Source organism: Dysidea avara, chromosome 3 (assembly GCF_963678975.1).
Source record: "Dysidea avara chromosome 3, odDysAvar1.4, whole genome shotgun sequence".
NCBI lineage: Eukaryota > Metazoa > Porifera > Demospongiae > Dictyoceratida > Dysideidae > Dysidea > Dysidea avara.
The window spans coordinates 14,283,707-14,305,169 of record NC_089274.1 but is presented as its reverse complement, the minus strand read 5'-3'; the positions used below and the strand labels follow the sequence as shown (position 1 = coordinate 14,305,169).

The window sequence follows — 21,463 nt, the reverse complement described above, 5'->3', positions numbered from 1 at the left end:
CCAAATTTGAGCGAAATCGCTTCGCGCGTTCCCGAGATATGCGACTTCAAAAATTGGCTCAGTTTCTTCGTTTTTTTCTTCTTCTTCTTATTTTTCTTTTTCTTGTCGCACACTTACAAAAACTGCTATAAAACGCGAACGCGTTATCCGATTGCCTTGAAATTTGGCACACAGAAGGGGAATATAAAGGCGCATCTCGGTACCAACTTTGGCTGGAATACGATAAACAGGCAAAGAGTTATGAGCGATTATTAACGAAAAATAACACCAATATGTTGTCACGCCTACAGGGTAAACCGCGTATGGGAAGAAGCTGAAAATCGGTGGGTGAATAGGTTAACTATTGAACCTCAAACCTTTTGTGGTTTGAAAGAAATCGAGCTAAAAACCAGGAAGATACAACGAAAAAACCAACAGTGTGTAACAATTACGCAATCGAGATCAGCTAATAAAAAAACGACTGCTTGCCACGCCTACCAGATAAACCGCTTAGGGTAATGCTTTGAAAATCGTTGTACAGATGGAGTAATCATCTTAGAAAGGCTCATCAATGGTGTAGAAGAATCAGACTTAAAGCCACGGAGTTATAACACGAAATCCAACTTGGTGCGGCAAGTGCGAGATCGAGATACTCTAATAGAGCAGTCATCCTAATAGAGCAGTCACCCTGAAGAGAATTCAAGAGATCAGCTAGAAATAAGAAACCTGTATAGACATCAGCTACACACAAGTCACCCTGTAGAGAGATCAGCTAGAAGAAGTTACCTTGTAGGGAGTTCATGCAACTATGGAAAGAGATAGTTCAGCTAGAAAAAATCACCTTGTAGAGTTCAGCTACAAAGAAACCACCATGTAGAGAGTTCAGCTACAAACAAATCGCCCTGTAGAGAGATCAATAGAAGAAGTTACCTTGCAAAGAGTTCAGCTACAAAGAAACCATCATGTAGAGAGTTCAGATACAAACAAATCTCCCTGTAGAGAGATTAGCTAGAAGAAGTTACCTTGTAGAGAGTTCAGCTACAAAGAAACCATCATGTAGAGAGTTCAGCTACAAACAAATCTCCCTGTAGAGAGATCAGCTAGAAGAAGTTACCTTGTAGAGAGTTCGGTTTCAAACAAATCACACTGTAGAAAGATCAGCTAGAAGAGGTCACCTTGTAGAGAGTTCAGTTACAAAAAAACCACCATGTAGAGAGCTCAGCTACAAACTAGTGACCTTGTAGAGACATCAGCTAGAAGAAGGTACCTTGTAGAGAGTTCAGCTACAAAGAAACCATTCTTTAAAGAGCTCAGCTGCAAACAAATCACCTGTAAAGAATTCAGCTACAAATAAATCACCCTGTAGAAAGATGAGCTACAAAAAGTTACCTTGTAGAGAGTTCAGTTACAAAGAAACCACCATGTAGAGAATTCAGCTACAAACTAGTGACCCTGTAAAGACATCAGCTAGAAGAAGTTACCTTGAGAGAGTTCAGCTACAAAGAAACCATTATTTAAAGAGCTCAGCTGCAAACAAATCACCTATACAGAATTCAGCTACAAACAAATCACCATGTAGAGAGATCAGCTAGAAGAAATTAACTTGTAGAGAGTTCAGCTACAAAGAAACCATCATTTAGAGAGTTCAGCTTCAAACAAATCACCTGTAGAGAGTTCAGCTACAAACAAATCTCCCTGTAGAGAGATCAGCTAGAAGAAGTTACTTTGTAGATCGTTCAGCTACAAACAAATCACCCTGTAGAGAGATCAGCTAGAAGAAGTTACCTTGTAGAGAGTGAAGCTACAAACAAATCACCCTATTGAAAGATCAGCTAGAAGAAATCACCCTGAATAAAATTCTGCCACGAACAAATTGCCCTGTAGAAAGATCAGTTAGAAGAAGTTACCTTGTAGAGAGTTCAGCTATAAAGAAACCATTCTGTAAAGAGCTCAGCTGCAAACAAATCACCTGTACAGAATTCAGCTACAAACAAATCACCCTGTAGAGAGATCAGCTAGAAGAAATTACTTTGTAGAGAGTTCAGCTACAAAGAAACCACCGTGTAGAGAGTTCAGCTGCAAACAAATCACCCTGTAGAAATACAGCCACAAACAAATTGCCCTGTAGAAAGATCAGTTAGAAGAAGTTACCTTTTAGAGAGTTCAGCTACAAAGAAACCACCCTGTAGAGAGATCAGCTAGAAGAAGTTACCTTGTAGATCGTTCAGCTACAAACAAATCACCCTGTAGAGAGATCAGCTAGAAGAAGTTACCTTGTAGAGAGTTCAGCTACAAAGAAACCACCATGTAGAGAGTTCAGCTGCAAAGAAATCACCCTGTAGAAAATTCTGCCAAAAACAAATTGCCCTGTAGAAAGATCAGTTAGAAGAAGTTACCTTTTAGAGAGTTCAGCTACAAAGAAACCATTCTGTAAAGAGCTCAGCTGCAAACAAATCACCTGTACAGAATTCATCTACAAACAAATCACCCTGTAGAGAGATCAGCTAGAAGAAGTTACTTTGTAGAGAGTTCAGCTACAAAGAAACCATCATTTAGAGAGTTCAGCTTCAAACAAATCACCTGTAGAGAGTTCAGCTACAAACAAATCTCCCTGTAGAGAGATCAGCTAGAAGAAGTTACCTTGTAGATCGTTCAGCTACAAACAAATCACCCTGTAGAGAGATCAGCTAGAAGAAGTTACCTTGTAGAGAGTGAAGCTACAAACAAATCACCCTATTGAAAGATCAGCTAGAAGAAGTCAACTTGTAGAAAGTTCAGTTACAAAGAAACCACCATGTAGAGAGTTCAGCTACAAACTAGCCACCTTGTAGAGACATCAGCTAGAAAAGTTACCTTGTAGAGAGTTCAGCTACAAAGAAACCATTCTGTAAAGAGCTCAGCTGCAAACAAATCACCTGTACAGAATTCAGCTACAAACAAATCACCCTGTAGAGAGATCAGCTAGAAGAAATTACCTTGTAGATAGTTCAGCTACAAACAAATCTCCCTATAGAGAGATCAGCTAGAAGAAATTACCTTGTAGAGAGTTCAGCTACAAAGAAACCATTCTGTAAAGAGCTCAGCTGCAAAACAAATCACCTGTACAGAATTCAGCTACAAACAAATCACCCTGTAGAGAGATCAGCTAGAAGATATTACCTTGTAGATAGTTCAGCTACAAACAAATCACCCTGTAGAAAGATCAGTTAGAAGAAGTTACCTTTTAGAGAGTTCAGCTACAAAGAAACCATTTTGTAAAGAGCTCAGCTGCAAACAAATCACCTGCACAGAATTCAGCTACAAACAAATCACCCTGTAGAGAGATCAGCTAGAAGAAATTACCTTGTAGATAGTTCAGCTACAAACAAATCACGCTGTAGAAAGATCAGTTAGAAGAAGTTACTTTGTAGAGAGTTCAGCTACAAAGAAACCATTTTGTAAAGAGCTCAGCTGCAAACACATCGCCTGTACAGAATTCAGCTACGAACAAATCACCCTGTAGAGAGATCAGCTAGAAGAAGTTACCTTGTAGATAGTTCAGCTACAAACAAATCTCCCTGTAGAGAGATCAGCTAGAAGAAATTGCCTTGTAGAGAGTTCAGCTACAAAGAAACCATCATGTGGAGAGTTCAGCTGCAAAGAAATCACCACTGCCCAAATTTCAAGGCAATAGCTCTTTCCAATCTGAAGTTATCAATTGTCAAAGTTGGCAAATTGGATGTGTGTGGAAGGCCCCTTTTTGCAAATCCGGTCACATATGTATTATATATATAATTTGTACATTTACTGATAAAATATTTAAAGTATATCTACTTCATCTTTACTTCTTCCTGTAGTAAAGAAAAAAAACATAGGTTAAAAAAGTCCCAAAGCTGGCCATAGGCCGGCCTTGGGGTATACAAATGCAAAAAGAAATGAAATCTAATCCAAAACAGCCAAGCTGTAAAAAAAGTGTGCGGCCCTCAGAAAGGCTATGGTGAAAAAAGATGTGAAATCCAAGGTGGCGGCCAAGAAATGGCTGTGATGGTAGGTTAATGGTAAAAATTTTAATAACGACAATTCAGGTGAATTTTTGTGCCGCTTCACAAAATTTACCTGAATTGTCATTATTAAAATTTTTACCATTAACCTACCATCACAGCCATTTCTTGGCCGCCACCTTGGATTTCACATCTTTTTTCACCATAGCCTTTCTGAGGGCCGCACACTTTTTTTACAGCTTGGCTGTTTTGGATTAGATATATATATACTGGAGCTACTTGATGGCCATTTTGTTTTAAGCCCACAAAAATTAGGTTTGGTGGGCACCCCTTCTAATATCAATACTATACACCACCACAAAGAACTTGTGTACCAAAAATGGTGCTATTTAAACATAATAATAGCTTTTAGTTGGTCTTGACAGCATAGTAGAGTTGGCCAATTTAATCTTTGTAATATTTCTGTAACACTAGGAAAATAACATATAACCATTAAACAAAGTACGTCTCTGTACTGACTCAATGATAGATATATCCTTTTGCATGTGTGCCGGGTGCCCAGACAACGCATACTCCAAAATTGTTTGACCAGAGACCTATAACAGTTGGCCTTGACAGATACTGGACAATCCTGGAGGTTGTGTTGTAGAAAACCCGTAACTTTGTTAGTAACTTCTCGAATATGTTGCGATGATGACAGTTTTGAATCAATAACTACATGCCCAAGTAATTTGTGTGTGCTACTTCACGTATAACTTCATTGTGTATAATGTACTGAAAACAGATAGAACTAAATCTATAACTAAAATGAATTAAGAAGGATTACTATAAAACTAAAATTATTTTAGAAACTAGCTATGACTATAACTAAAACTAAAACTCTTTACTAAAACAACACAATGTTGCTCAGACCACTGCAGCTGTAAGTTCACATATGTTCTACAGGTGAAACGAAGCACAGAATAAAACTGTACTGTTGTATGTAGCGTCTATATGCTATAGTTTGTGACCTGATGGTGGTTTAGTTAACTATACCTAAAACTAAAAGTACTTTTAGTAAGACAAATATGTATTTAGTTAATCGAAACTAAAACTATAACTAAAAGCAAATCCGTATTATAACTAAAACTAAATCTATATATTATAGCTAAAATACATCAGAATATTTTACCAAAACTAAATCTAAAACTAAGGAAAAGATTACTAAAACTATAACTAAAATGTTTTTTTATAAATGTTGCTAAAACTGTAACTATAATATTTTCACATTTTTAACTAAAACTAAAACTAAAGTAACACAGAGAATATAACCATATCTAAATCAATAACTAAAAGGAATCAAGAAAAATTACTATATAACTAAAACTAAAATTATTGACAAACAGACTATGACTATATCTACTACTTTTTAATAAGCTTGCCATTTATTTGGGTAGTTGGTTTGTTTAGCTATGCTATAGAGATGCCTCTTCTTATATACAAGATAGTCATCTGATGTAAGAGGTATATCCATGCATGACTGTTTGTGAGAAGTGCAGGTGGTGATTTAGTTGGTATAGGGGTTATGTATACATTTAAAGAATAGTGATCTGTAGGGTGTCAGTAGGACTAGCGACTGGGAGAACTTATCAAGAAATTTGTTACTAAACTGTGTTGTAATTTAATAGATTTGGTATTGCTTTATTCCATAATATGATCTTTCTTGGTTTTGGTTAACATTGTTGAGGTGTTAGAGGACTGCCTTGTGACCACTGATGCCAGGAACGATAAGACAAGTACTGATCAGAGAGAAGGTCTGTTAGTGAAGAAAAGTCCTCCTATATGGATACGGCTACTACCAATTTACTAGAGACAGATTTATTATTACATTGTATACAATCATAAACATAAGGTGCCTAGCTATGTTCAACAAGCAACACTAGGGAGGAAGGCACTGTCCCCCTCACCTATAGTGTATATCATGCTACATGCTTCTTTGAATCAACTTGTTATGGTTATGTAAGTTATATGTTCATCATACAGTACTTAAGTACATACACACTATAACTGTGTTTTCCATACTTTTTTGCATTGTGGCAGTGTCAATCAGCCAGAGTAAGACTTTTACACCATCAGCACGTCTTATATGGTATATATACAATAATGAATGGATATACCTTTCTGAACACACATGCAAACACACACTTTTGATAATGCAATTTTGTTTCTTTGCATTATACACATACACAATGAGAAAACAAATCAAATAAGAAAACTCATTTCACATCCAAATTCTAATTAGTTACCACCTGCACACAATAATTACACATATAAAACTAATGGAATATATAAACAAACACAATTATAGTTCAACATATCTCATCAAATATCAATTCTTAATCACTATCATCTTCGTTGCTGTCATAGTCCACCCGATCCAACAATTCTTCACAATTAGAATCATCTAGCAGATGATATTCTCTTCTGTGAGCTTTTCTTATTGCAACTAAAATATAACATATGATAAACACAATCGGGATCCAAGGTAACAAAGCTTGTATCCACAAAATGGTTTGAATGGAGTCATATTTGACCTTCTGTGTCCTCAGAAATTCTGAGTATGCATAAAAAGAGTTGATTATACTCAACAGTAAGAACACGACAAAATCAGCTCTGTTGTGCGTTTGTTCTATGTAGGGCTGCATAAAGGCATGAAGAAAAAGTATTACCGCAAATAATATAGACAATGCACAGTAAACTTGATAAGCTAATGGAGCAAACGAAAAGCTAGAAAAAGCCAAAAATCGATACACAAAGTACAGGCCAGCAAATACTTTACAGTTAGTTTTAAATGCACTCCAAAATGCATCAAAAACTGGCACAAGTTTATGAACTGGAATCCACCTTTGCATGGTATGTACAGCACTAGAGTTATCCCATCCAAAATATCCAATAGTTGACAAAGCAGCAGGATACATAATCAGCAACAACGGAGGAAGAATTCCAAAAATTAGCAAAAACATCAATGCAGCTAGTGCATATGGCAAATGATTCTGGCCAAAGTATGTCATAGTGCCTTGTCTAAATAAAACCTTTAAAGTTGGCTGATGTCCAGTTTTGTCTTCAAATGCTGCATAAGCCAAAATCTGAAATGAAATATTCACAAAATTAGCATAAGTCAGTAACAAAAATGTGATGAAGCCATGTATCACTGTTTGCTGCATGGATGTTCTCCTCCTAATAGCCATCACACAACGTCTAATGCTACGCCAGAAATATTTGATGGGTATACAACCAGGACAATACCTGATAACACTTAATATAGTAACCATAATCAACAAGGGATATAGTGCAGCTAAATATTGTAGCAAGTAATAGTCCATAACAGTCATTGTTGGAGACAAGCAATAGTCTGTGGAAAATTGTAAATCAAATTTCAAACTCATTATATTTATGATGCTCCTGTAAATGTCATTGATGACCAGTATGATTCTGTTGTAATATCCCGAATAATTATTATTAAAAATAATGGCTGGAAAAATTTGACAATAGAAAATGAATGAATGAACAGGTCCAACAGCAAGATTCATATTCAATACCAACAGTATTACAAACACTATGGTAATTGGCATATATGTAGTAATTGCATATATGATCCATGCAGTGTAGTGGGATCCATTGCATTTAACACATTCGTATCCACCAATTGATATACCATATCCAGGAGCACAATCACCACATAGTGTTCCAACTCTGTTCTGACACAGTGTACTGCTATTACTATTCAGTGCAGTGTTATTATTAGTACTTTTGCAGTAAGAAAATGGACATGTATAGCTAGAGAAAAAGCTGCTGTTATCCTTACTGTAAACTCTTCCAGCCCAAAATCCTGGTTGCATGTACACTTTCAGATCATTAGTTTGACACCTTGCTACTCCCTCGTAATTCTCTATATTTGAAATGCATGTGCAAGTATCATTGTATAAATAAAACCCCACTGGACATTCATCAACTTGCACATTAATATACCCCACATGTCTTCTGTTATCCACAGTCGCAAATTGGAGATAGAAGTTGCCTGTTTTGTTGGTTGTGAAACGTGTGTAGCTGTCAGTTTGTACGTTAGGGTTAGGTATATTTACATTGTCATCACCACTAAATACTGAGAATATTGCAGTAGTAGAATTACCAAAATCATTTAATGCATTGAAAGGAAACTTGAAGTACTCTCCTGGAGCTATTTTAAGGTGTTGCTTAGCTGAATCTATAGAGTATGATCTTGCTGAAGTTTGTATGAAATTGGAACAATTAGTATATGTGTGGTTAAAAACAAAACCTGGCCATTTCAAGAAGACACGTTTTAAAGTATCATAATTCAAGCTAGCAAATGATCCATTCCAAGCACAGTCAACTACAGTTGTAGCAAATATTGCATCTCCTCCAATTGTTGCACAATTGTCTGAAAACACAAAACTGACATTTTCCCAATCACCAGGAGCTACACTGCTGTCAGCATACTGTATGAAACAGTTGGTACCAGACACTATATCATGTTCACCACTTTTCTGAGCATATATAGCACCACCTAAAGTGTTCGCAGAATTGTTTATGAATGAAACATTGACATCATGTGATGTACTTATCCAGGAGTAGCCAGACAAGTAAATAGCACCACCTTTCTCAGCTAGATTTCTGCTAAACTCAACTTTAGTGTTCTGTAGTATATTAACACTAGCACCGATAGCTACGATTGCACCACCTGTATTATTTATAAATTTCACACTGGATGAAAAATCTACACTGATGGCATCCAAGTACATAATGCCTGAACCAGGCCAGTATCCTCCAGATATGTTTGTGCTGTTAGCATCAATAAAGCCATATGCATCCTCTTTGTCCTGTATATAAAACCCACTTGCTGAATTATTCTCAAAAGTACAATTAATAAACAATGGCTTTACTAGACGACCATTTTTTGTTGTATGCAATGATCCTAGATCAATAGCAGCTCCCAATCTGGCTCTATTATCAATCCACTGACAATTAGTAAATGATAGACTATTGGTTGGTAAAATTGTATCAGCTTCTTCACCTGAATGGAAAGAAAACCCACCACCGTTAAATGCAGCATTTGATTCAAATATGGTATCAACAAATGTTGCTGAGTTATGCTCGATGTGGTTCCTACTACCAAAAATAACATAATCAAACATAACACCACCTCCACTTGTACCTGTATAGCCTAAATTTAATGGAAAAACTTTGTTCAAATAAAATCTGGAACCGGTAACAGTGAAATTGTTGCAGTTAGATGTATCCTGTAGCTCAACATACATTCCAGCTCCAAATGAAGCAATGTTTTCACTAAATGTGCAGTTTATAACCACAAAATTGTTGCAACTTGCATTTCCCTTTAAATAAATTGACAACCCTCCTCCACCACCAAATGCAAAATGTGTATAATTACTTGCTCTAATGAAAGCAACTCTGTCTGCATGAACAGCAGACCCTACATTTTCAATAAAATTCGAGAATTTTATTACGTATTTTGCATGAGAGGAATAGGCCAACTCCGTTAAATTACAGGTATTAGCAAGTGTCCCTGGTTTGCAGTAGCTAAACTCAATATAAATTCCACCACCACCTGAAATGGTCTTACTTTCATTTGACAAAATTTTATTCCCAACAAAGTTACAATGTGAAATGCTAACATCTCCTATTGTATTGTATATCTGTATACCCACTCCACTACTGTTCTCTATTGTAACAAAACTCAATGACAGATTACGACAGTATTCAAACAGAAGAGCAGCTTTAGATACAAGAGTGTTATTAGGAGAGTCTGGGTTCACGCTGGTACTGTTAAACATCATACCACAATTATGAAAGGTAATATTTTGAAGTACAATGTTAAACACGTATTTAAAAGCCAGTCCTGCATTGTAATGACAGTAAATTGCTGAGTTTTCTTTTCCTATCACCTTTATAAAGCTTTGATAAAGAAAATGGTTTGTTAAAGGATTTTCTTCAAGATAAAAATCTCCGTTATTCAAATGAAATTCAGAACATGATGTGTTAGATAAAAAGACATTAAGACTGATATTGTTGTTGTTCACATCACACGGAATACAACACACTTGCAAAACTAGTACCAGTTGGATCACAAGTAATGATGACAAAACCTAATAAAGTACAGCAAATGTACAATAAAGTATGTATAACTTATGCTCTTTATATACCAAACAGTGTTATGGTTGCTTTGTATATGGGAATAATAACAGAGCACTTTCAAATTTGATCATGCCACTGTCTTTGTGAAACACTACAAATGACTGTTTTTCTCTTTAACACCATTTATATTTGTAAACTCAAATCATATTGATTTAGGTGTATATTACAGAAAAATTGCACATAGTAAACATGCACAAAATACAGTATTGTTGTAATCAAAACTCACAGTAGTGAGTTGTGCGGCCAAGAAAGCACATGCCTCAAATGCACAAGCCACTACTGTGAGTTATCAAACAGTATGGTAGTCTGTAGTACTATATCATACAGTACGATAGTACCATATAGTAGGGACCACAAAGGAGTAGGCGTGGCCCATGACATAACATCACCCAAAAACCAGCCTCTATTTTTCCTGACGACAATGAGGCAGTATTGGTTAGGTAAAACTAAGCCCAAACAAACTTTCAGGTTGATCCGAAACGCCTTCAACAAGTTGCTACGGAATTTTAAAAATAATTTATTCAACAGAATTTTCTACTGACTGAGTAAGTAACTGACTGATGCCTTCAGACAAGTGTAACTCAATAACAGCTAAGGCTACGGGCTTGATTTTTTCACTGTTCAACATCGCTTCAGCCTGAGAGGTGCCTTTTCGCATACCGCAGTACATATAATGCATTCTTCATGGACTTACCAGAGTCCTCCTGTGTGTCCCATTCATCTTTGCTGACAGCAAAAAGTGTCAATTTGGCGATAGTGCATGATGGAATCCCTTTGTAACAGAAATCGTCTGTATTTTTAATAGTGACTGTTTTGATTGCAGAGGTGCTTTTCGAACAGTTCTTGATTCGTACTGCTGTGTAACAGGTTGAACATAGCCGACGACAAAGTATAATGGATACTTCACTTTTCAGACAATAATTGATATAACTGGGGTGTGCGGCACCATTTCTTTCAGTATGCATGGATTGTAGAGATGCTTTTCGAACAGTTCTTGATTCGAAATACTGTGTAACGGGCTGAACATAGCTGACAAAGAGATGTAATGGATACTTCACTTTTCAGACAATAATTGATATGGCTGGGGTGTGTGGCACCATTTCAGATGCAGTATGCGTGGGTTCATCAGTCATAATAATAATAATATTTTCAAAAAAAGTTAACAAACAAGTACACAGAAAAAAATTGGAATTTTCAACTAAAGTAGAGACCATAGCACATCGATAAAAAGTACTGAAACAAGCTGGAGTAGTGCACGATATTAACTCACAGTAAAACAATAAGAAGTGTAACATCCCTACTGCATGTGCTCAAGATACCATAATAGAAATGCACAGTAGGGATATAGCACTTCTTATTGGTTTACTGTGATTTAATATCGTGCACTACTCCAGCTTGTTTCAGTACTTTTTATCGATGTGCTATGGTCTCTACTCTAGTTGAAAATTCCAAATTTTTCTGTGTACTTGTGGCAGTACTGTTTAAGTAGGGATCCCCCAAAAGTGACACCTGCCACCTAAAATGCCACTTTTTTAAAATTTCCTAGACACCTTACGCACACTATTATGGAGTAAAATTTGTCCATCTAACATCAAATACAGCATTAAAAAGAAGAAATCACTTACAGGCGGCCACAAAGTCACCCATTATATGCAAATTAGTTTTTATTATTTATTTATTGTTTATTAAGGCTTTACAGCACAAGTGCTGAAGGTCTGTAGGACACCTGGGCCTACAGCCTGTTTATAGTTCCAAAGAAGTTAGGAGATTTTCTGTTGTGTACAACTGAAGATATGCTAGTGGACATTTCATCCCTTCTTCAGTATACCCATTACTGAATTAGGGATTAAATGTCCGCTAGTTTATTTATTTATTTATTTTTATTAAGGCTTTACAGCACAAGTGCTGAAGGTCTGTAGGACACCTGGTCCTACAGCCTCTTGAAAGTTGTTACAGAAAGTGTGTTTGAAAAGGTGGAGAAAGGAGAAAAAATCCATGACTGGACCTAGGCAGCCTCAAATCTGCAGCCATCCGTTTAATGCTCAAATGCTTACAGGAGTCTGCCAGGTAGTCAGGATGTTTTCTCTTTGTCAATTTCATGCATATGTATCCAAGGAACTTTAGAGAGTGGCTTATTATCTCAAAGTACTCCATGTGGAACTAAATGGGCATTAGTTTATCTTCAGGTCACTGTTGTAGGTAATTTGACTACTTTTTATTTGTATGATCCCTAATTTAACTAATATTTCATTGTATTTGTTCATTTAGTTTTTTGCATGACTAGTGAACCCATGCATATTGCATCAAAAGAAAGAATGGCAGCTTAATGCTTTTGTCTGGACATGCACCCTAACTATCAATTACTGAAAAGTGAGGTGGCCATTGTGCTTTGTTTTCAGCTATGTTCAGCCTGTTACACAGTGTTACAAACAAAGAACAGTACAGGAAGTATCGCCCCATTTCTCTTCGCTAACAGTTCAAGGCGGTGGCCTCCCTACATTTGTAACAGGAATTTTCTGCACTCTTCATAGTGATACAGAAAGGAGGAGAAAGTTGATTTAATGATGTGTGCATTGTACATACTCTAAAGGCACCTGTCGGGCTGAAGCAACATTTAACCCGTTACTAGGGCTGGGCGGTTTCTCGGTATTATAGTAATACCGCGGTATTGCAATGAAACGATATCTGTATCGTGTAGATTTCGGTGAAACGATAATATCACGTATCGATATTATTACGATTTTTAGTGATTGTGACAGCTTATTAAGTCATTAAGGTTGTTATAATGCACCTCAAATAATCACGTGATACTACTGCAAACAAAGACCTAGTACTAGCTAGTCAATTTTTTTTACAAAGATCGAGATACTCTAATAGAACAGTCAGCTAGGATCGAGATACCCTAATAAAGCAGTCAGCTACTCTAATATAGCAGTCATCTTTAATAACCGCGATAAATAGTAATATCGTGATATATTTCTGTACGATATATCGTGAAGCGAAACTCCAATACCGCCCAGCCCTACCCGTTACTGGCCATATAGCTACGATATAGTGGCATGGCATTATAAATCATGCAAAGAATAAAATTATATTGTTTTACTACAAACTGTTCTGTGTGTTCATAGCAAGATGTACTAGTGTTAATGGACACACCCATAGGTTCCTATTTCTGGGATAACTGGATCCTTCCTGGACTATATGCAATCACAGGTAATAGTCAAGTTAAATCATTCTTCAACTTGAAATGTATTGTACAACCAAGAAGACACCATACATACCATACATCGATGGAAACAAACTTTTAAACTGTTTTATCCAAGACATGGCATTATGCACACGAGTACACAATATGCATGCATGTAATGTCATGTTTGTTTGTTTATGATGTGGTAGACATAAACAAGATTGTTGTCGTGTCATCAATATATGTGCAAGTGAGTATAAGGCTAAAACTATACTTTTGTTGATTTGCTAATCAATGGTAAACATTTTATGCCAAATCCCAATGCTGTAGACTAATGCAAATGGAAGTTATGGCTGCAAATATAAACGTCTGTACTATATTTTCAGTATAGTCACTGTACAAATTGATTTCCTTGCTCTTCCTACTGCCTAGCGCTATAAAAATTCCAAAATTACTCACCACAATAACCTGAAACTTGGTTTCCTTGGATACAGTAGATAATGCTGAGAAATAAAAAAAAATTGTTGCAAACTGGGTGGGTTTTTGCTGAGACTTAAACATGGGATTTCAAGGCTGCCATATTACTAGCCAATTAGAGTTAAAAGGGTAAGACTGCAGAAGTCATTGATAAAAGGTCCAATGTTAAAACATAGTAGCATTCATTCTGGCCACTCCAGACATCAGTTGTTTTGGTTGCCTTGCTTTCATGGAGGCTATATAGTCCATGTTACCACAATCAGTGCCATAAAGTTGTATCAGGCTGGAGATGAAATCAGCTGAATTTGTCCAGAAACACTTAGTTAAATAAGTAACAGAATAAGATATATAGAAAACATACCAGGCATAGGAGATCCATACTGCAGCCAAGCGGGGGGTTTCATATGAAAAGAAAATGTGCAGTCATCAATTAGGCCTAATTATGGGCTATCAAGGGCTTAAAACTGGAGAAACTTTTACAGTGCAGATCTTTATCCAGATCACACCGTCATATCCAGCCTTTCTCAGGTTATCCCCAGACCACTCGTATGGATCGCCACTGTACCTGCCAGAGAAAACAGATCTAAACTCTTGACAGTGAAATGTATCATAATTGACTAGCCAGACATAAGGAAGGTGAATGTGGCTGTATGCATATGTGGTAATGGATAAAGACCTGTACTACAAACTTCATCCCTGAGTAGCTCGTAACTCACCCAAATTGATCACTATGCATTTCTCTTACAAAACTGCTTTGCCAGGACACACATGTATGGATCTCCCATTTCTGGTATCTTTTCTAACTATCTTATTCTGTCACTTTTAACTAAATTACTCAAGTATTCACTGAGTTTCTGGCCAAGTTAAGCTGATTCCATTCCATCTCTGTAGTTTCTAAAGATATTCCATCTCCATAGCAACTACCATGATTATCACTCTGTCAACCAGCATTTCTACAACTATTATATATACCTTATATGATGTCCATCACCATGGTTTTATCCATTTGTTGTGTACGGAACAATGCATAGTAGAGGTGTACCGATATGGGTTTTTGGCATGTACCGATATTCAATATTGATGCAACCAAAAGAAGCCAATAACCGATAGTCGATCCGATATTTGCATTAACATTTTAAACAAACAAAAGTGTGCATTTACCTACCATGTGTATGTATTCATTGCTATACCCTGCCTGTGGTGGTATACAGCTTGGGTTTCTATTGTGCAATCCAGACAATTAGGCACCCAAAATATTTTTATGTATACTCCCATGAAGCCTTAAACGGATATTTCTGCATTACTCTGCATTCTAATGGCTTGTGAGAAAGCTGGCACAACAAGTTTCCTTGGTTATCTTGTGACTCTTCTTTTATTACAAAGGTACTCTATAACTGCTTCATTTGTAAGGACTGTGATAAGCTTTACAGCAACAAACACTAGAATCACGTGTAGTTGTATGGCTTCTTGTAGAGTAGCGCTTGTTTCAGAGTGAACAATAAGCCACTGGCACTAAAGAGCCACATGGATAATGTAGAAAACCAATGCATAATCCGTTTATGTACAAATTATTGCTACTGTATATATCGGTCCTCCTACTATTCTGTACCGATACCGATATTGGTAAAAATTACCATATCAGTGGCCGATATTGTAGCCGATCCGATTATCGGTACACCTCTAATGCATAGCTAGTGTCAACCCTTTCCTATTGAGCTTTTTCATCTCCTACAACTGTAATATCCACCATGTTTGTGAACAACTTGAGGAACAACCGCATGAGAGTATATATTAGTCATGTACTTTAAAGTGTTTAGTACTAAGCAGATTTAATTTCTGAAGTTGTAAAACTGTTCAAAATCAAATTCAAAGATGTCCTGAACTCACTGGGCCAAGTTGACTTCCAAGGCCATGGACTGCTCTCACGCATCTCCACGTTCAAATATACACCACAAGTAGTTAGCAACACTGTGTGTGTGTGTATATTAATGGCTATAATGTATGTTTACTACTACTAAGTTTACATGCTTCTTTCGTTCAGTTTATACAAGTGATATGACGTGCAAGCATTGTACAAAATCAAGTCAGAAAAGCAAACTAAGCAGAAATTTAATAGATTAAGCTATAGCCATAAATGTATAGTGTGTGAGTGTTGCTAAGTACTTGTGGTGTTTGTACGAGTGTGGAGACGTGTGAGAGTGGTCCATGGCCTTGGAAGCCACCCTGGACATGGATTGGCCCAGGAATCATCAAGACATCTCCAAATTTGTCAATGAGTGGATTTTCAACAGTTTTACAACATTAATTCTGCTTACAATTACAAGCCTACCTAATGACACCTATTAGTCTAAAAGTACACGACTAGTACACACTAACATGCAGTTACTCCTAGCTTGAGTTGTTTATAAACATGACAGATACTATCTAATCAAAAACAGCCAAGCTGTAAAAAAAAGGAGTGCGGCCCTTGAAAAGGCTATGGTGAAAAAAGATGTGAAATCCAAGGTGGCGGCCAAGAAATGGCTGTGATGGTAGGTTAATGGTAAAAATTTTAATAACGACAATTCCGGTGAATTTTGTGCCACTTGTTGATTAGATTTCACTTCTTTTTGTATTTGTATATCCCAAAGCTGGCCTATGGCCAGCTTTGGGGCTTTTTAACCTATATTTTTTTCTTTACCACAGGAAAAAGAAAAAGATGAAGCAGATTTATAGCTGAACTCTCTACAAGGTAAATTCTTTTTTCTAGCTGATCTCTCTACAGGGTAAATTGTTTGTAGCTGAACTCTCTACAGGGTAGTTCTTTGTAGCTGAACTCTCTACAAGGTGACTTCTTCTAGCTGATCTCTCTACAGGGTGACTTGTTTCTAGCTGAATTTTCTATAAGATTAACTGTTTGTAGCTGAACTTCCTACAGAATAACTTGCAATGTAATATAATTCTTTAACGGAGTAAGTTATAAACGTAGCCGAATGCTCTATTAGGGTGACTGTTCTATTAGAATATCTCGATCTCGCTTTTGCTACACGTAGTTGCGTTTCGAATCATAACTCAATGATTTGTAATCAGATTCAACTGTGCTACTGCAAGAACTTTCTATGATGATTATTCCAGCTACACACCGATTTTTAGCTGATTGCTCTTAGCGGTTTGCCTGGTAGGAGTGAAAACTAACAGTTTTTTATTCGTAAAAATCGATTGCATAATTGTGACACTGGTTGGGTTTTGTGTCATATCTCCATGGTCTTTATGTCGATTCTTTTCAAACCACAAAAAGGCACTCCTACGATGGTTACTCCATCTACATAGAAATGTTCAGCTCATACCTTCAAGGGGTTTACCCTGTGGGCGTGACAGACCTTCGACCTTATTTTACATGAATAATCGATCATAACTCCGTGAATGTTCAACGGATTCCTACCAAAGTTGGTACTGAGATCCGCCTTAATGAGCCCTTCAAGTGTGCCAAATTTCAGCCCGATTGGAACACGCATTTGTATTTTATGGCGGATTTTGCGAAGTGTGCGAAATGAAGTAGAAGAAAAAAACGAAGAAATTAAAACAAAATTTTGTTTGCTCGTATCTCGGAAATGGCTGGAGCGATTATCCTCAAATTTGGTATGTAGACTCCCCTAACTGGCCGGCACTTCTCTAGCAAATTTGGTTCCAATCGGATTAGGGATCACAGAGCTACATAGGTGTGAAAATTGCATTTTCTTTCTTCCTGTTAATATACTCACGGTGTGGCACACCGGCTTCTTGGGCCGCACGACACACTATCGTGTGTCTTGATCACGGTGTGGCGCGCCGGCTTCTTGGGCCGACACACTATCGTGTGTCTTGATACGGTTGTGAAAAAGCTCTATGGATATGTCTCGGCACATTGTGTACAAATCTGCACAACAATATGACCAACTGAAAATGGTTCGTTATGGAGATGGAATATCTCCATTGGAGTAACACCTCCTTGCAGTGTATCTATAGAGGATTTTGAGGGGGAGGGGAGTATTTATTCGGTAATAGACTCTTTCCAAATATATGTCAAGATATGTCAACAACACCTTTCCAACATTTTGATTGGGGTCAGTATCAATAAACTCAATTGCACTATATAGAAATACAGCGGTAAAATCAGCTCGAGCAGAGTGGTATTGTTGCAAAATAGTGTTCTGGTTAGAGGCAGGTGGTTATCAGGGTTGAACAAGGTACAAAACATCAACAACACTAATTTCCTTGTCTGCCCGTACAAGAAGCTATAGTCAGAGTGACATTAGTACTTTAGAGGTGTACCGATGTGGTTTTTTTGCATGTACCGATATCCGATATTGATGTCACCAAAAGAAGCCGATAACCGATAATTGATCCGATATTTGCATTATAGTTAAAAGTGTACATTTACCTACCCTACAACAACATGTGCATGTATTCATTGCTATACTCTGCCTGTGGTGGTACACAGCTTGGGTTTCTATTGTGCTATCCAGACAATTAGGCACCCACAAACATTTTTATGTATACTCCCATGAAGCCTTATACGGATATTTCTGCATTACTTTGCATTCTAATGGTTTGTGAGAAAGCTGGTACAACAAGTTTCCTTGGTTATCCTGTGACCCTTATTTTTATTACAAGGTACTCTATAACTGCTTCATTTATAAAGACTGTGATAAGTTTTCCAGCAACAGATAGTAGATTCGCGTGTATTTATATGGCTTCTCGTAGCGTAGCGCTTGTTTCAGTGTGAATAATAAGCCACTGGCACTAAAGAGCCACATGAATAATGTAGAAAACCAATGTACAATCTGTTTATGTACAAACTATTGCTAGTGTATAAATATCGGTAGCGATATCGGCCCTCCTGCTGTTCTGTACCGATACCAATATTGGTAAAAATTACCATATTGGTGGCCGATATTATAGCCGATCCGATTATCGGTACACCTCTATTGGTGATAGTGACTGTAGTAACGGCTGACCACCCACACACTATTTAATAGCCTCTTGTGCTACCGGGGATTTCAGTTCCGTTTGAAAACAAACGTTTTGCATGATGATGTAATCATGTTGCTTAAAACTTGTTGACGTCATCACACAGAGCACAATTTTCAAATGAAACTGAAATTCCCATTCTTATTGTTGTCGATGTTTTGCACCTTCTTCAACCCTGATAACTATCTGCCTCTAACCAGAACACTAATTTGCAACTTTGAACCCTGCTCGAGCTGATTTCACCATTATATTTCTATGTAGCGCAATCAAGATTATTGATACAGGCCCCAATCAATGTCAGAAAGGTGTTGCTGAATCAGCGATGATGTATTTTTGGAGAGAGAGTCTATTAGCAAAGCCCTTTAAGGATAAAATATTAATGTACAAAAACAAGTGTTTAGTAATTAAATCATGCAATGGTCCTTAAAAGTGAACTGTCTAGATCCACAATGTCAGTTGGGAATTGTCCTAGTTAAGCCACTAGTCCGCAATATGACGTGGCGTGATGAAAGTACCCTGAAAAAGCTCAGGGTGTCAGAACAACTTTACTATTCAAACTATACCAGACCCTCTCGCAGCTAGGCGCTTATAATTATAAATTGATAAGCGCCGCGCGAAGAGTGGGTCTGGCCACGCGAGACTAGAATTGTCCTTGGTAAATGAGCAGAGGAGGTTGGACACGCTATAAGCGCTACTTAAATATATTGCTCTTAATTGCATTCTTTTCTTTGGTAATTCACGTGACCCTCAATAGTCGCAATACTAAACTGAAAAACTATGGAGTTCACTGGGGTTCGTTAGATATTCAGATTGTCCTTCACGTAGGCTTCAAGGCTATGTACATTATTTTCTCAGGGCACTTGAGATTCAGGGTGAAATTAATAAATTGCAATTTGATGCATACAACTTCACCAGACTTGTCACGTACGTTTTCTATAATGAAACAACGACTCTTCACTGCATTACACTGAGATTGCTGCATTACTCTCCTGAATAAAACTGATTTTGCGTAATTTATTTTATTGGCGCTTTAAACTTGGCTTTGGTATAGCCTAAATATTTCGAGGGGGGGAATTTTCGCTGATTTCGCGGTTTTGGGGTTATCAGCGAAAATTTTAGCCTTTTTAAAAATCGCTTTGAAACCCTCCGCTCATTACATGCTTTGCTAGTCTCGAGTCCCTTTTGATTGAGACGGGAAATTTAAAGACCCAATCAAAAACTATAAAAAGGGCTGGCCACCACGAGTCGACTTTAATAGTCTCGCCCCAGACCCGGATAGTCGATTAGCCTTGCCCCAGACCGCGGACTACAATTCACATTATCAAACAAACAAAATCCTTACAGGACTGCTCATATTTCGGTTTGTTTAATCATCGGATCACCAAAACTGAAAAGTGAGACCAGCATACGCTCAACACCGATAATTATTTATAGAGGCGCCTAATGTAAGTTTAGTGATTTTTACAGTATTGAAGTTACTAAAAGAGAAGAATGTTTTGTTACTAACACAAGCATAAATACGCTTTCAACTAACATTTATATGTGACATACAGTAATTACATTGATGATTTAGAAACCTATCATGCTGGGGCCTGAGTCTAGTTTGTTGAGTTTTATAACTGAGTACTGATAGAGCTGTAATTGATTACAACCTCCTGGAGCTGGTCCACCCTGTTATATGTGATTTTACCACCATGCAATTTAGATGAAACGATAGAGTGTCACATGAATAGACAGTTAGTTAGCTACTACACATGATTTTTGTACATTATCGTTGTACCCTTGATGGGTGTTGCTAATCAACAAATAAATAGACAGTGTACAAGATTCATAAAGATGCACGCTTTTACGCATAGCTATCGTACAGTATTTCTCAGTAAACAAATCTACGTACCTGGAGATACTTGGCAGAAAACAGACTGAATTGTCCATGTGGTTACTTCAGAGCTTATGATCCTCCATGTTTACTATTGAACATTGTAAAGTGGTGATGGCTCTGTAGCTTAACGTGCCACATCATACAGCATGCAGATATGCATATCGAAGAAAAGGTTTGTAGACCAATGCAAAGCAAATGCTTGAAATGCCATAGTCATCTTATTGTAGTATAGTGTGTCTAATGAGCTATAGTCGCTTGTGGCTCAAACATTGATTGTAGATTATTAGTTTGCTTACAGGCGCTGGTACTAAACGTATCTTCTAAAATATTGAGGCAATTTCGAAAAAAGCTTATGTAACAGTATTACAACTTAACTTATAGTATAGCAGCACAACCAAAAAATTGTGCACTTTTTCATAAAACCGCCATGAAACTTTCCACATAAATAGTAGTCCTCGATACATGTATTTTCAGATATAGTGCCATCGCTGATTTGACCTTTGGTGACCTTTACTGCCACATTTGTACAGAAAATTGATCATTTTTGATTTAACTCCCTAGGACAGTAATTAACTTGTTAAAACATGGCACCAAACATGAGATCTTGCTGATAGAAACAACTTGGTTTTTATTTGAAATCAATAGGTGATTTCATTCTTAAGTTATGAGTATTTTTATTAGCTGTAAAATTTGATAAATTTATGCATAATTATCTGCCCACAGGTAATTCACACCTTGAGGGCAGGTAAATTTATCAAATTT

General features: G+C 37.1%; 1 protein-coding gene across 1 annotated transcript; it reads right to left on the bottom strand.

Moving 5' to 3' along the window:
* Positions 1 to 6,121: 6,121 nt before the first annotated feature.
* LOC136249496 (uncharacterized) lies at positions 6,122 to 20,247 on the bottom strand. Its single transcript, XM_066041519.1, has 2 exons — positions 20,165 to 20,247; positions 6,122 to 10,120 (listed from the first exon to the last, which is right to left on the bottom strand). The coding sequence occupies exons 1-2, from the start codon at positions 20,174 to 20,176 to the stop codon at positions 6,335 to 6,337; spliced, it is 3,798 nt and encodes a 1,265-aa protein (XP_065897591.1). The 5' UTR covers positions 20,177 to 20,247; the 3' UTR covers positions 6,122 to 6,334.
* Positions 20,248 to 21,463: the final 1,216 nt, after the last annotated feature.